This window comes from Saccostrea cucullata, unplaced genomic scaffold (assembly GCF_032062105.1).
Source record: "Saccostrea cucullata isolate Sc308-1 unplaced genomic scaffold, CSIRO_AGI_Scuc_v1 ctg2074, whole genome shotgun sequence".
In the NCBI taxonomy this organism is placed as follows: Eukaryota; Metazoa; Mollusca; class Bivalvia; order Ostreida; family Ostreidae; genus Saccostrea; species Saccostrea cuccullata.
The window spans coordinates 59019-75914 of NW_026938183.1; the positions used below are offsets into that span (position 1 = coordinate 59019).

Here is a 16896-nt window from a genome sequence, read left to right on the forward strand (position 1 = left end):
GACCAGTTTTTTGGCATTGCTAGTTGATCCTTATGTTGTGGATTTGTGTACCACTGTAGAATGTGGAGACCAGTATTTTTGGCATTGCTAGTTGATCCTTATGTTGTGGATTTGTGTACCACTGTAGAATGTGGAGACCAATTCTTTGGATTAGACAGTATAAAGAGGTCCTGTGTCACATTAGGTGCTGGCACAAAAAAACCCTGCTGCAGACAGTAATTGCCGAGTAGGTCTGAATTTGTAGCTCTCCACTAGCAAATGGTGGCACTCAACATATGTGAAAATCTTTTGAAGGACTGTTTAAAAACCAACCAACCTATGGGAATTACCGCTGTTCAAACTGATCAAAAGAAAATTCTGATTTACTTTTTAAATACAATTTAAAAAAAGAATTGTTTCACATGCATAATATAAATGTAAAATGCATACTAATAGTATTTCGTACGTCTTTCAACTGATTCATAAATTCTCTGTTTAAAATTTCTAGAATAGCAAGGCAGTGGGACTCAGATGAGCAATGTGGTCCACAGGCCTGGTATTTGATAGCTCTCCTACGTTATTTCAAATCATTGAACTTAATTAAGCACATTCATTAACTACCCGGTGTGTTGAAATTTCGCGTGGATGCTAGTTCGAAGTTCAGTTTTTGTCCTTGAAGGGGATGAAAAATGCGCACTATTTTCCATATTTGTTCACTCCCTTCCAAAAACGGCACGGTTTTTGATACACTGGTATATGTAGCATGGCATGTGATGCACCTATATTCAGTGATGTGTATAAAAACAATAATTTAAGCTATTTATACATGTTTTAGGTATTCATCACCAAAAGGGAAGAGTTAGGTTCTAAAAATTGAAACGAAAAATCATCACAGATGTGGATTATGCAGTCTAAATAAAAAAAAATTGCACGAGAATAGTGGTCAGTGTTAGAAATCATTGCCAACAAAAATATTTTAAAAAGTTTACATATGTACATTTTTAATTTTTGAAACAGAAGATAGAAATGTCAATGATTAGTCTCCTTAAGTTCCACTCACCCTTATTATTTCTTTGGACAGGAAGGAAATAAAAATTATTAGTAAACAACTTTGCACCAATGTTCTTATATATACTAATACTAACAAACATGTACAGAGCGATTCATTGAATTCCTTTAAATGTTATGTACGAAGATTAGATCATAATTCATATTTCGGTGAGAATATTTTTAGAAGAGCAGTACAACCAAACATGACGACCTTTTAATATAAAGGACTGGGATTTGGATTACGGCAAAATACTTGGATTTATTCTGTTCAAAAGATTAATCTTAACTCTTGGTAACTTTAATATACTCTTAAGATATGATTTTAAAATCTTCCTCTGCGAATCAAAGTATTGTGAGAATGCCAGAAGTTTGAATCTACAACATTTAAGAAAAATATGAAAATAATTGTGGTCCATTTGTATTTTGTTTGTGTTCAGCTTTGTGGTAAGTCTCTCTCTCTCTCTCTCTCTCTCTCTCTTTCTCTCTCTGAAACGATTTATTATAGATTGATAATAGTATATCTGCATATATTTGTCAAAATAAGATCGACATTAAAGCAAAATTACGTACGACTACGCAGATATAACCACTATAAGTTGCATTTTAAGCAAATAAGTTGTGAAATGTGATTTGTGAATAACCGGTACTTTTTTAGGATCTTCAGGAGCTGAAAGTTCGAGTGAGCTTTTTGATCACTCATTGTCCGCCAATCGTTCCGTAAACTAAACACGCATTTTCTACTTCTTCTAAAGAACCATTTGACCACTTTCAACCATCGGCCCGAGTCCCTTTCAAAGGTAGAAAAATGATCGCACAAAAAAAAAAAAAAAAATCGATATAAAAAATTCCCTAAAGACCTCACTCAACTTCACGATTTTGATATTTTACGTGCCAGGAAAATTTTCGTAAAAAAGTCTGGAAAACGTCAGATAAGTATTTCGGACTTTTAAGGTAGACATCTGCACGAAGCGTATATATTGGGCCGAATTATTTTGCCACCCAAAATGACAGTATAAACAGGCGAACTTTTAGATGGTCTCTATTTCAGGTCTTAAGGGGGCCGACTATAGTTTTATTGTGTGAAAACTACAATAGCGAAACTCTTCATTTTTATACCAAATTGTAATTACATTTTTATACCTATAATTTCTTAATTTTGTTTAATGTTAATGATTAAGCGAAAAAAATTGAATTAAAACAGTAAATACGCTTCATTTTACTATGATGCGCGAAATATTGCGCAATGGAAACTATAGTCGGCCCCCTTAAGGGGCTATTTACCTCGGTTAAAGGAAACTTTCATTGTAGAAATGGTAAATATGTTAAATACATACGGTTTAAATAATATAATATTTTAGATTGCAGTTGAAAAACACAGAGAAACAAACCGAGATTCAGCGCACTAAATCTCGTGTGGAATAAAAATACTGATATACATTGTTTTTCCAATGAGTGGCACTTTCTCCGATGTATCAAAAGAGGCAAATGGGCCACAATGTTCACCTGAATAACTTTGGCAATATGCATGTTGTCCATCAGATTATCCCCCTTGTAATGCCTATATTGTCCCACCTTACTCCCGGGGCAAGGATTTGAACAATTAAGAATCTATACCACCCCAGGATGCTTCCACATAAGTGTCGTTTTTCTGGCCCAGTGGTTTTTGCCGGGGAGCACTTTAAAAAAATGCCTATATATCTCAATGTTAAACTTGGATTCCCCATTGTGACCCCCCCAACCGGGTCATGATTTGAAGAATTTAGAATCTGCACTATATGCCAGGATGCTTCCCCCGAATTTCTTTAGATTTCTGACTCAGTCGTTCTCGAGAAGAAGATTTATTAATAACCCCACACTTTCTTGATTATCTCCCCTTGTAAGGGTAAGTGGCCCTTCATTTGAATAATTTTACGTTCTCTTTACCCAAGGATGCTTAAATCCAAGTTTGGATAATTTGGCCGAGTGGATCTTGAGAAGAAGTTGAAAATGTGAAAAGTTTGCAGACGTACAGACAATAGGTGATCAGAAAAACTCACCTGAGCTTTCTGCTCAGGTGAGCTAAAAAGAGAAGAAAAAACAAGATGTGTTTGTGAAACACTATGCGCCCGGCGGCAACAAACTTTGGAAAAAGCTATTTTAGCATATAGGTCACAGCCAAGGTTACAAGGTCATTTACCTTGGTGTCATTTGAAAGAACTTGATTAGTGGAATATGCATACCGAATATGAAGTCTCTATCTCTTATGATTCAAAAGTTATGGCGAAGGTACGAAAAAAGTTATTTTAAGCATATATCCCGGTAGGTCACAGTCAAGGTCACAAGACCATTGACCTTGGTTTCATTTGAAAAAGTTTAATTAGTGGAGTATGCATACCAAATATGAAGTCTATATATTTCATATGGTTCAAAAGTTATGGCGAAGGTTAAAATTTGCATACAAAAACGCTATTTTTAGCATATAGTTCACAGTCAAGGTCACAAGGTCAATGACATTGATATCATTTGAAAGAGATCAATTAGTGTAATATGCATAGCAAATATTAAGTCTCTGTCTTTCATGGTTCAAAAGTTATGACGAAGGTTAAAGTTTGCAGACAAACAGACAAACAAACAGATAAACAGGCAAACAGACAGACGGGACAAAAACAATATACGCCTCGGATCCAAAGTTCTGCAGCTAAAGCCAATTTACAAAATTGAATTGGACATCAGACATGGCTTATATAAGTCCGCTCCAAAGCTATTAATAAGGTGAATGCATGTTTACATGGTTATGTAATATTCTGGTAATGATGCTTGGATTTTCTTATTTACAGACGCGACATGTACGTTTCCAGAGGAATTGGCAGGAGACTGGCATGCAAGCGATATCGGAGATGTGGTATTTCATAGAAACAAAATGGACTCGAAAAGTAAAATTGTCAATTTTGGAATTCGAAGATTTGAATGCATGACGAGAGAAGAAAACCGATACCTTCTGACGTATGTGCAGATGTAGATACCAAAAATAATATACATGTATATTAAATGACATGCTTCTGTTGAATACTTTATGCAATGTATACTTTCAATTCTTAAAATGATTCATGTTGTCTTTGAGGATCCCTTTAGAAATGCTTCTACAGGTCCATAACGAAGTTGAGGGTATAGGGACACAACCTAAGAAAAAGGGAAAGTTTGGGAAGACTTCATCTTTCTGACTCAGTCCATAAAGTAAAAATTTATATATGTTTCACTTTTTACTAAATTCAGGTCAGACGTCTTTAACTTCTATGGTTCACCCTTCCGACTTGGGTTGTGTTGGGAGTTACAACGAATATCAGCTACACAATACACTTACTACGCAGCTACAGGTTAGCCTTATGATTTTAAAATGTCTGATTCATAATTGGTCAGATAACTTTATTGTTTTACTACATGTAACATACCTAACTGTTGTAATCTGTCAGTTTAACTCTTTGAAAAGATGAACATGAAGAAGGAAAACAAAAAGACTGAGATGACAAAATTATCATTTTTAAGGTTCTTTAATTATTACGTGTACATGTAAAAGAGAACTATTATGGTATAATATGTCATTGTTTCAACAACTCTGAGATAAAGATATGTACGAGTACTTTTCCCTCTTCTCTGTTTCAGAAGTGTTACCAAATACAGCAAATGCAAGATTGCTATTCCGCTTGCACACAGCAGACTTTAACATTACAAGAGATTGTCAATTTAAGTCTTCTTATGATCCATGGCAGTCTAGAGTTCTTTTGAAATTTAGTAAGTATTCTGACAAATTAGTACAATTCTCAGTTAACGTTGGACTTTCAGTAAGGCGTGGCATTCTCGACGTTACATCATTAATTAGCGTCTGAAATTTACAAACTTTCATTCACTGATAATATACCGGTATACATGGGGATAGAAACTCAACGAGTGTAGCAATTATCCAATAGAGCGTCTCGCACGGCAAAAAGGGGCTTAAGTTGTCTCAGCATCGTTATCAACAACAATTTAAAGTTCCTGGTGTTATTAATTTCTTAAGCAATGAGAATCTTTTTGTCATATATGGCTTACTGAGAGTCCAAGGTTAACTGAGAATTGCACTAATGTCCTTCCTGTTCTAAGTTCTAAAGCGTGAAAATAAAAAAGTGGACAGATTTCTTAAAGAATTTCATAAAGAGGAATTGCGAATATATTACAGGTGCCCTGAGTACAAAACAATGTCCTTTAATTCTTCAAGCAAATTTTACGTATACCTTTGATCCTGGAAACGGAAACCAATGCAATGCAAATACTTCCTTAGATGTGTGCTCAGATACTTCAAGGATGGATTTTAACTACAACTTCTGTGCTGTTGAGCAAGGATATTCAGGTAATCGTGGAAGAAGAATCTTTAGTATTAAAACAAGAGGCCCATGGGCCACATCGCTCACCTGAGCATTGTAGCTTGGAAAAAGCAGAAATCAGTTTATTATTGAAAAGTTTAAACCTAGTAGTGGTCCAAACCAATCCTTAAAAGGGAGAGGGTATAATTTGAACAAACTTGAATCTACACTAACCACGGATGCCTGCATATTTCTTTGACTACCTGTGGCTTTATTGCCCTTTACATTTGAACTTACATTGTGGCCCCGCCGTACCCCCGGGGTCATGATTTGAACAAACTTGAATCTACACTACATGAGAATGCTTCCATATGAATATGACGAATGATGGCTTTGCCATTCTTGAAAAGAAGATTTTTAAAGAATTTTTCAACAACATTTCTATGCAAAAAATTGGATTCCATGTTTTGGCCCCGCCCTATTCCCAGGGGTCATGATTTGAACAAACTTGAATCTACACTAACTACGGATGCTTCCATATAAATATGACTGATCATGGCTTTGCTATTCTTGAGAAGAAGATTTTTCAAGAATTTGCCTGTAAATTTCTATGTAAAACTTTGATTCGTCATTGAAGCCTTGCCCTACCCCCGGTGGTCATGATTTGAACAAAGCTGAATCTACACTACCTGAGGATGCTTCCGTATAAATATGATCATTCATGCCTTTGGTATTCTTGACAAGAAGATTTTTAAAGAATTTCCCTATAAATTTCTATGTAAAACTTTGATCGGCCATTGTGGCCCCGCCCTACCCACGGGGGTCATGATTTGAACAAACTTAAATCTACACTACCTGAGGATCTTTCCATATAAGTTTCATTTTTCCTAGCACGGTGGTACTTGAGAAGAATATTTAAAAAAAAAAATCCTGTATATTTCTATGTAAAACTTTGATTGGCCATTGTGGCCCCGCCCTAACACACAATTGAACAAATTTGAATCTACACTACCTGAGAATACTTCCATATAAGTTTCATTTTTCTTGGCACAGTGGTTCTTGAGAAGAAGATTTAAAAAAAAAATTCCTATATTTGCAATATATTGAAATATCGATATTATTGCCCAGCCCTACCTATATATTTCTATGTAAAACTTTGATTGGCCATTGTTGTCCCGCCCTACCCCTGGGGGTCATGATTTGAACAAACTTTAATCTACACTGCCTGAGGATGCTTCCAGATAAATATGATCATTCATGCCTTTGCTATTCTTGAGGAGAAGATTTTTAAAGAATTTCCCTATACATTTCTAAAAACTTTGATCGGCCATTGTGGCCCCGCCCTTATCCCAGGGGTCATGATTTGAACAGATTTGAATCTACACTAACTGAGGATGCTTCTCTATAAGTTTCAAGTTTCCTGGCACAGTCGTTCTTGAGAAGAAGATTTTTATAATATACCACCAAATTTTCACTATTTCTGAATTATCTCCCCTTGAATAAGGGCGTGGCCCTTCATTTGAACAAACTTGAATCCCCTTCACCTAAGGATACTTTGTGGCAAGTTTGGTTGAAATTGGCCCAGTGGTTCTTGAGAAGAAGATGAAAATGTAAAAAGTTTATGACAACGACGACGATGCCAACGACAACGACGACAGATGGCGGACAAATTTTGATCAGAAAAGCTCACTTGAGCCTTCGGCTTAGGTGAGCTAATAAAATACAAGTAATTCGTCTCTGTACTGAATATTCTGTCATTATTTTCTTGTTTGTAGCGACTGGAGAGTTATCATGCGTCCAACAGGAAGCACACAATGGCAGCATTTATCTGATTGTTTACAATAATGATAGAAATACCCCGGATGAAGTCAGCAGATTTAGATTTACATGCTATGTGAGTATTTGTTTCTCCCATCACACAATTAAGAATCATTGTAGTGAGATGTGAAACCAGAGCTGTAGCAATAACTGTTCAAAGGTTTTGGCTAAGTTGTCTTCAAAAGGAGGCAAATCTCAAGTCAAATTTCAATGTCCCCCAAGAACATCTTTAAAAAGATGAAAGCCTTTGAACTAACCGTTTAGAAGTTATGGCTGCGTTGAAAGTTTCAACGTAGGTCAAAGTTCAAGGTTGGTATCCAAGGGAAAATCTTTTCACAAGGAAATTATCTGTGAATTTAGGTTAAAAAATGTCTGCTTCCTGGGAAAAGAATTTGAAGGTTGATATCCTTGGCACAAATCATTCAAAAGTTATAACCAAGGTTAAAGTTTGATAAAATTTGGCAAAAGTGGGTCAAACTGCAAGGTCAAGAGGTGAAATACTGTATGTTGTACCAAAAGAATGGTCGTATCACATGGAATACATATGTGAAATATGGAAATCATACATGACTCCAGCCGATCATGTTAAAGTTTGAGACAAGGTTAACGTTTTTGCGGACAAACAGACAATCAGACGGATGAACAGAGCAAATAATAGCAAATAATACATTACATGCACCTAACAAAATCAAAATCAAACAACATGTCTTTCTTCTCTCAGGAAATTTTACTCACACATGCACAATTTAAAAATGGAAGTGTAGTGTGTTTGGTACAGGCATACGTTTAGCCAAAACAAAGTAAACCAAATCTTTCAAGCCAAATGAAATACTAGTAAAATATAGTGATAATAAAGAATTTTTACAATTAATTTTAAAAATATTTCAGTGTTTTCTAGTGTAGTTATTCTAACACTTTGTTTTGTGTTTTTTAAGGTAATGCAACAGGACAAAAGCGATTCACGTCTTATTCACGTGACGCAATATCCACAGGCGTGTTTGGACGAAAATTCTCAAACACCTCTTCAAGTACTGGGGCCAGGAGCGTACCTCAAGCTTAATCTGTCTAGTCAAGGTAAACACCCTATACTGATATCTATAATAGACCAGTAATGAACACTACTGTTTCATCACAGGGGGCACTGCATTATATTCAGTGAAAGTTACATGTATATTCACTCGCCATCAATTTTTTTCAGATTTAATCTAAGTAGCAATGCTTTTTTGATGTTTGCCAATAAATTTAGAAACCGAAGTTTATAAAATTGCCAGTTATGTGTATTTTTTTATTTGTCTACCCTAAACCGTGGATGCAAGTTGCGCATTCATGAATGCGATAATCAACACAGTCTTCATCAAATGTCGTTTTTTTCACATTATTGTAAATCTTTGCGTCAGTTATAGGTCGTGCCAAAATGGCTATAGCTTGAGAAACTCACGAAAGTCAGATAATCCTCCAAGTTTCAAACAAAAATTTAACCTAGCTTTGACTGCTTGTAAAACGTTTTTTTTTTATTTATCTGAAAATTTTATTGATTTTTTTTCTTGGCTAAGTTTGGGTATAAATAATCATGTATACATAACATATCCACGTGAAATTTCAGTCGTATTTTTATATACAGTACAACAATCAAGTACTTTACAGCTGTAGTAAATCTTGTTTACATGTAGTTCTATCACGAGCATTTAATTTGATAAATTTTAATAAAAATGTCGAGCTACTGCAAACAGGTTCTATGCACTCCCTTGTATAAAAGAAAACACGATTCCTTGATTTGAATTTAAGGGGGCCGACTATAGTTTCCATTGCGCAATATTTCGCGCATCATAGTAAAATGAAGCGCATTTACTGTTTTGGTGCAACTTTTTTCGCTTAATTATTAAAATTAAATAAAATTAAGAAATTATAGGTATAAAAATGTAATTACGATTTGATATAACTGATTTTTTAACCGATTTTGCAATTGATAGGTAGGTTATTTTGTGTTTTTGACGTTATGATAATTTGTAGCTCTTAAAGAAAGGGGTAATAAAAATATTATTAAAGAAAAAGTAATATATATAAACATACGCTCTTGAAATTTAAAACATAGAAATTTGAGAATATCTCCAATATTTCTATTATGTTTTCATGTGAATCCATTGTGTACATCATATTTTGTAATACTCTATAAAATAGTAAAATTTGCTAATTTTTTGCATTTTGAATTATAGAATTTTGTGTTTCTTACATATGTTGTATATTATAGTATTACTCATCAAATATTTAGTTTGAACAAAATGTCTATTGTAGTATTTGTATAATTTGCTTTAAAGTGCTAAAAATTGGCATTTTCCTATATAACCCTGTACTGTAGTAAATGTACCTGTATTTTGAGACGGTCCCTCAAAAATACCTAAATGGTAGATTTCTCCCAAACTTTGCATATACACTGAAGTTAATGTAAGTTATATATGGTATAAAAATGAAGAGTTTCGCTATTGTAGTTTTCACACAATAAAACTATAGTCGGCCCCCTTAAATCACCAAACATTTTCCACACCAAGAGAGCCCTAGCTAGTATTTTTTCAGTCATGGATACTTGATTGTTGATTTACGAGTCCAGAAATATTTATTTTTTTCAGATTATTGTAATAGTAAGTAATTGAATTTAATGGATAGCGAACCTTTTAGTTATTAATTCAGCTGTTTACTTATTACTGAGTTGTATTAATTATAAACATTTAATTTTACCCCTCCCCTTCGTTTTCCTTCCCATACCCCTAGCACTTTTATTTTATTTAAGAATTACTGGTGAAAGTTTGTCTTTCAATAATGGATAATGATAAAAATACAACAAGATGTTTGTAAATCAATTGTTCAATTCTTTATTTCTTTATGCCATATGGAACATCAGAAATCGAAGGATTAAAAAAAGAACACAAAATCAGTAACATAAGGGGGAGGCCCCTCCACCCTTTTTGCCAAACATTATACATTGTCGGACCCAAGAACCAAACTGTCTGCCTGAGGTCGTTAGGCCGAAGGCAGACAGTTTGGTTTGAGGATCGACAAATCGCAATTTGCCCAAGAACATAGTCAAAAAATGTTTTGTTATACCTTTCATTTTAATTATACGCCCGGATCGATAGATCTGGGGCGTATATTGTTTTTGTCCTGTCTGTCTGTCTTTTCTTTGTCTGCAAACTTTAACCTTCGCCATAAGTTTTGAACCATGAAAGATAGAGACTTCATATTTGGTATGCATACTTCACTAATAAAGCTCTTTCAAATGACACCAAGATCAATGACCTCGTGACCTTGACTGTGACCTGTATGCTAAAAATAGCTTTTTCCTGCAAACTTTAACCTTCGCCGTAACTTTTGAACCATAAAAGATAGAGACTTCATATTTAGTATGCATACTCCACTATTTAAGCTCTTTCAAATGATACCAATACCAATGACCTTATGACCTTGACCCTGACCTGATGCTAAAAATACCTTTTTTGTCTTCAAACTTGAACCTTAGCCAAAACTTTTGCACCATGAAAGATAAAGACTTCATATTTGGTTACTTCACTCATTAAGTTCTTTCAAATGACAACAAGGTCATTGGCCTTGTGACCTTAACTGTGACCTATATGCTAGAAATAGCTTTAAAAAATCTTTACGATAACTTTTGAAACATGAGAGATATGGACTTCATATTTGGTATGCATACTCCACTAATCAAGTTCTTTCAAATGATACCAAGGTCAATGACCTTGTGACCTTGAAATTGACCTATATGCTAAAAATAGCTTTTTTCGAACTTTGTGCCGCCGGGCGCATAGTGTTTCACAAACACATCTTGTTTTTTTATGCGCCCGGATCGATAGATCCACAGCGTATATTGTTTTTGTCCTGTCTGTCTGTTTTTCTGTTTGTCTGTCTGTTGTCAACTTTAACCTTCGCTATACTTTTGAACCATGCGAGATAGAGACTTTATATTTTGCATGCATGATCCACTAATTAAGTTCTTTCAAATGACACCAAGGTCAATGACCTTTTGACCTTGACTGTGACCTGTATGCTAAAAATAGCATTTTTCGAACTTTGTGCCGCCGGGCGCATAGTGTTTCACAAACACAGCTTGTTTTTTTATGCGCCCGGATCGATAGATCCACAGCGTATATTGACATATATATATATATATATATATATATATATATATATATATATATATATATATATATATATATATGTCAACTTTAACCTTCGCTATACTTTTGAACCATGCGAGATAGAGACTTCATATTTTGCATGCATGATCCACTAATTAAGTTCTTTCAAATGACACCAAGGTCAATGACCTTTTGACCTTGACTGTGACCTGTATGCTAAAAATAGCATTTTCGAACTTTCGCCATAACTTTTGATGCATGAGAAATAGAGACTTCATATTGGATATGCATACTCCACTAATTAAGTTCTTTCAAATTACACCAAGGACAATGAAATGTTACCTTGACTGTGACCACAGGAGTCTGAAGTTTTTACTTTTTGAACCAAAAAAAGAATTTATATTTGATATGCATACTCCACTAATTAAGTGCTTTCAAACGACACCAAGGACAATGATCGTGTGATCTTGACTGTGACCTATTTGCTAAAAATTGCTTTTTATAACTTTGTTGCCGCCGGGCGCATAGTGTTTCACAAATACATCTTGTTTTTTTTATTTTATACTGTCTTTTTGATGTAAAAACTTCAGACTCCTGTGCTGTGACCTACATGCTAAAAAAAGCTTTTTCGAACTTTCGCCATAACTTTTGATTAATGAGAGACAGAGACTTTATATTTGATATATATACTCCACTAATTAAACCTATTTGCTAAATGTAGCTTTTTCGAACATTTGCCTTAACTTTTGAACCATAGAAGATAGAGACTTCATATTTGGTGTGCATACTCCACTAATTAATTCAATGACCCATGGCCTTGGCTGTGTCTTATATGCTAAAAATCGTTTTTTTTAACTTTGTTGTCGAAAGGATAATAATATATAATATGCATTTTTAAATCCAAAAAAAAAACACATCAAATGAAATTTGATATTATTTTTGATATGCTAAATGGTAAACCTAAAGTGAAATGTTAATGAAAAAGTTCCATCACTGTGTGAAGTAATTGAATTAAAAAATAAATAATCATGGGTCACTTACATTTTCCTTTTTTATTCAGATGATGATTTACAAGCAATTTTTTTTATTCTGTGACATAATAAGCGTCCAACAGTCGATTTTTTTTTTGTCAAATGTACTGTTCACACAGCTCTCTTTTCATTTAATTATTAGGTGGGGTCCTGGGGATTAATGAATTAAGTATAATTTGGTTGTTACAAAAACGCTATAAATTATAGCCTTTTTTCGTATGGATTTGCATAGAAACAAATTTTGAAAGGTATAACAAAACTTTTTAAGTACTATTGGACGTACTTCAGTTGCTGCATATATAACTTGTATTTTCCAGATTAATTTCTTTCCCAAGTGATTAAAAGGCAATGTCAAAATCACGTGCTGCACACAGTTTGAAATACTGCAGTGACTTACATGTACTAATTAACTTCTCTTTTATAGTCCTTATTCGAGCAGTGACACCTTATATGAAAAAAAAGACAAAGCTTAGTAATAATTAGTGAATTAAACAGAAGAGTGGGAATATTTTCTTTGTCGTTCCTAGCAGCAGCGTTTAGCTTTTAAATTCTTACGTACTGTACAATGTATATATCCAGAAAAGGTAGCGATGCAGATATTAATGCAATGAAAGGATTGTGACAATTGTCCCTATTAATTAATCAAAATAATAAATCTCCTTTATATATATTTGATATTACTGAAATGATAAAAACACTACATTGTATTTTTTTTTATTTTACAGGGCAAGGACAGAAAAAGGGTATATATGTCATATCACTTCTTACAACAAATCAATTTGTTGATCAGAAATCTCTCTCTCATGATATTTATTGACCATTACCTTTCTTTTTTTATATTAATAGATCTATATTTTCATCATCTGGTAAACTAAAAAAAAAATAATTTTATCTAACTGATTTTGAAAAATGAACCAAAACAAACGCACTTCGCCTTTTTTCACTGGGAAAATATAGGTACTAGTATACTGGTATGTCCCTGGCTAAATACTAGTATTTAACACTCGACTTTTTTCCATTTAGACTCTTCCTCCGATCTGGTGAGCATTGGTGCCATATCTGCAGTTGTGGGCGTATGCGGCATATTTCTGTTGATTCTCTCTTCGGTATGTGGAGTTAAACTCTACAAAAAGTATAAAGCAAACCCAGTGCAGCCTGTTCGGAGCCCGAGTGTGTCCTCTGTCGACTCCTTTGATCGAGTACAATCAATGTTCAGTCTGGATGGACGGATTTCTCCATTTTCACTTCGCCCGACGCTTTCAGAAATAGCCTACAAACGCTTCGGTCCTTCAAATGAGGAATTCGATTATTTAGATGAAGATATATATAACGACGATGTGTCACTTTGTGATTCACTGAACGATACCAAGTTTTCTAACAGTGTGGAAGCCTCATGTGACCAGTCTGGGTTAATTGACTATGCAATAAGTACTGGGATGACTGATAATGAGGACTGGTAATTAACACTATCGGAACTGATGTTAGAACATTTATTTGATGATTTTTCTTTATATTGAATGCAGTCGTAAATTATTCTTTAATTGTCCAGTGAATTTAATATCCAATCTGATTCATATCAGATCTTTGTATACGCTCCAACATTCTGATGGTTGCTGTACAAACAGGAGCTAGGCGCTTTTGATTGACATTCGGCAGAACTCTGGGCGTACTTGAAAATGAAAATCTTATCGACATTTCACATGAAATTTTGGCAATTTTATTAGCTCACCTGAGCCAAAGGCTCAAGTGAGCTTGTCCGTTGTCTGTCATCGTTGTCGTCGTCGAAAACTTTTCACATTTTTGACTTCTTCTCAAGAACCGCTTGGCCAATTTCAACCAAACTTGCCATGAAGCATCCTTGGGTGAAGAAAATTCAGGTTTATTCAAATGAAGGGCCACACCCTCATTCAAGGGGAGATAATTGGGAATTAATGAAAATTTGGTGGTGAGTTTTAAAAATCATCTTCTCAAGAACCACTGTGCCAGGAAAGATGAAACTTATGGGGAAACATCCTCAGGTAGTGTAGATTCAAGTTTGTTCAAATTATGACCCCCGGGGGTAGGGCGGGGCCACAATGGCCGACCAAATTTTTACATAGAAATATATAGGAAAATTCTTTAAAAATCTTCTTCTCAAGACTAACAAAGCCATAATTGATCATATTTATGTGGAAACATCCTCAGGTAGTGAAGATTCAAGTCTGTTCAAATCATGACCCCCGGGGGTAGGGCGGGGCCACAATGACCGACCAAAGTTTTACATAGAAATGTATAGGAAAATTCTTTAAAAATCTTCTTCTCAGAAATAACAAAGCCATAATTGATCATATATATATATGGAAGCATCCTCAGGTACTGTAGATTCAAGTTTGTTCAAATCATGACCCCCGGGGGTAGGGCGGGGCCACAATGGCCGACCAAAGTTTTACATAGAAATGTATAGGAAAATTCTTTAAAAATCCTCTTCTCAAAAATAACAAAGCCATAATTGATCATATTTATATGGAAGCATCCTCAGGTACTGTAGATTCAAGTTTGTTCAAATCATGACCCCCGAGGGTATGGCGGGCCACAATGGCCGACCAAAGTTTTACGTAGATATATATAGGAAAATTCTTTAAAAATCTTCTTCTCAAGAATAACAAAGCCATAATCGATCATATTTATATGGAAGCATCCTCAGGTAGTGAAGATTCAAGTTTGTTCAAATCCTGACCCCCTGGGGTAGGGCGGGGCCACAATGGCCAATCAAGGTTTTACATAGACATATATTGGAAAATTCTTTAAAAATCATCTTATCAAGAATAGCAAAGAGCCATAATTGGTCATGGGACTACTTTTGGATTTAAACTATTCAATAATAAACCAAATTCTACTTTTTCCTAGCCACAGTGCTCAGGATAGCGATGTGGCCCATGGACCTCTTGTTTTTTTTATTTATCGGGTTCCTGTGAAATGGGAAGGGAAAATATTTTCCCGATTGTGAATTTTGATTTGCTAATAAATAACTTGAAAATTGGCTAGATCAGATATTTGTTACAAAATGCTACGTTTTCAAACACGTTAAAACACTGGGTCTTAAATCTCTCCATGATGAATTAGATAACTTTTATGTACATGTACACCAGTTATCTTTGTCTTTTATTTGATAGATTTGTCAATCTGACAAGGTATTTAAAACTAAAGGAAAAACAAGATGTGTTTGTGAAACACTATGCGCCCGGCCGGTGGCAACCAAGTTCGAAAAAAATATTATTAGCATATATGTCAAAGTCAAGGTCACAAGGCCATTGACCTTGGTTTCACTTAAAAGAACTTAATTAGTGGAGTATGCTTACCTAATATGAAGTCTCTATCTCATATTGTTTAAAAGTTATGGCAAAAGTTCGAAAAAGCTATTTTTAGCATAAAGGTCACAGTCAAGGTCAAAGGTAAATGACCTTGGTGTCATTTGAAAGAACTTAATTAAAGAAGTATGCATATCCAAATATGAAGTCTTTATCTCCCACGGTTCAAAAGTTATGGCGAAGGTTAAATTTGACAACAGACATAAACAGACAGACAGGACAAAAACAATATACGCCCCGAATCTATCGGTTCGGGCGTATAAAAATCTTATGTAAAATCTGACCAGCTATGTCGTAAAAACGTAACACACAACTTGCATGCACATCAAGTTTTATTGAAATCGGACTACTCGTAAAGCTGTTACTGGACAAGCATTTTCCATTTTTAAAGCAATTTTCAATAAAATCCTTATTTTTTACCTCAAAATTTGGTGATTGTGCACATCTAGAGCTTAAAGATTTGACATCTTGAAAGACGCGGTATTTGCAAAACATTGCACCAGAAAAGTTTATGTTGCAATTATTTTGACGTTTGCTCATAGTTTTGGCTTAGTGTTTTGACTATGATTAATGCAACTCCCACGGTTTAAAACAAATTTGAAGAGAATAATTTCTTAACTTCTATAAAACTACATGGTGAAAAAACAGGAATATGTATATATAATGATGGTTAATTTGCTACCTATAAACGTTCATCGATGTAAGATCAAAATATGTTCTATCGTTTAGATCCTCCTTACATTATATAAATTGGTATGTATCAGTCGAAAACGATATATTTAAAAACGGATTATATATACTGTTATAGGGACAAAAGAGTTACATTATCGGTAACATATTAGTGAATATATTTGAATACACAAATTGGGAAAAGGTGATTGCCTGTGGGAAAAGTGGGATAATTTATGCATGACGGGCTTCCCACTATCGTTGATGCCCTGACATGCTATACTAACTAGACAGTGATTCGATCCTTACATCTTTTTTGCCCCCCCCCATGGGCCCAAAATCACATGCACCTGAAGTGTGGATAATACCCCACTTTTTTAATGAAAAAAATGTAAGAGTGTATAATATCTCAAAAAAAAAAATTTTAAATGTCTCCGTCAAAAACATACGAAAGCCCAATGAGCTCATTTCGTAGTTAAGAAAAATATTTTATTCCGCGTTATAACGCGAAACTTTCGCGATATAACGCGTAACTTTCGGG

The 16896-nt window shown here is 34.6% G+C and overlaps 1 protein-coding gene across 2 annotated transcripts; it reads left to right on the top strand.

Moving 5' to 3' along the window:
- Window positions 1-1128: 1128 nt before the first annotated feature.
- Window positions 1129-14902, top strand: LOC134249579 (uncharacterized). 2 transcript variants are annotated; one of them, XM_062731911.1, is made up of 9 exons: window positions 1129-1473; window positions 3846-4011; window positions 4282-4382; window positions 4669-4797; window positions 5222-5392; window positions 7121-7239; window positions 8099-8237; window positions 13065-13082; window positions 13363-14902. In XM_062731911.1, exons 1-9 carry the CDS (start codon window positions 1425-1427, stop codon window positions 13797-13799), a joined length of 1329 nt encoding a protein of 442 aa, XP_062587895.1. In that variant the 5' UTR covers window positions 1129-1424; the 3' UTR covers window positions 13800-14902. The 2 variants fall into 2 exon arrangements, with proteins under 2 accessions (XP_062587895.1, XP_062587896.1); XM_062731912.1 differs by having other exon boundaries at window positions 1130-1321.
- Window positions 14903-16896: the final 1994 nt, after the last annotated feature.

Excerpts from the sequence above, each read along its gene's own strand:
- LOC134249579 (XM_062731911.1), top strand. The coding sequence starts at position 1,425 with ATGAAAATAATTGTGGTCCATTTGTATTTTGTTTGTGTTCAGCTTTGT. Across the intron at positions 4,798-5,221 it reads TAGAGTTCTTTTGAAATTTA|GTGCCCTGAGTACAAAACAA; the intron begins GTAAGTATTCTG and ends AATATATTACAG. Across the intron at positions 5,393-7,120 it reads TGTTGAGCAAGGATATTCAG|CGACTGGAGAGTTATCATGC; the intron begins GTAATCGTGGAA and ends TCTTGTTTGTAG.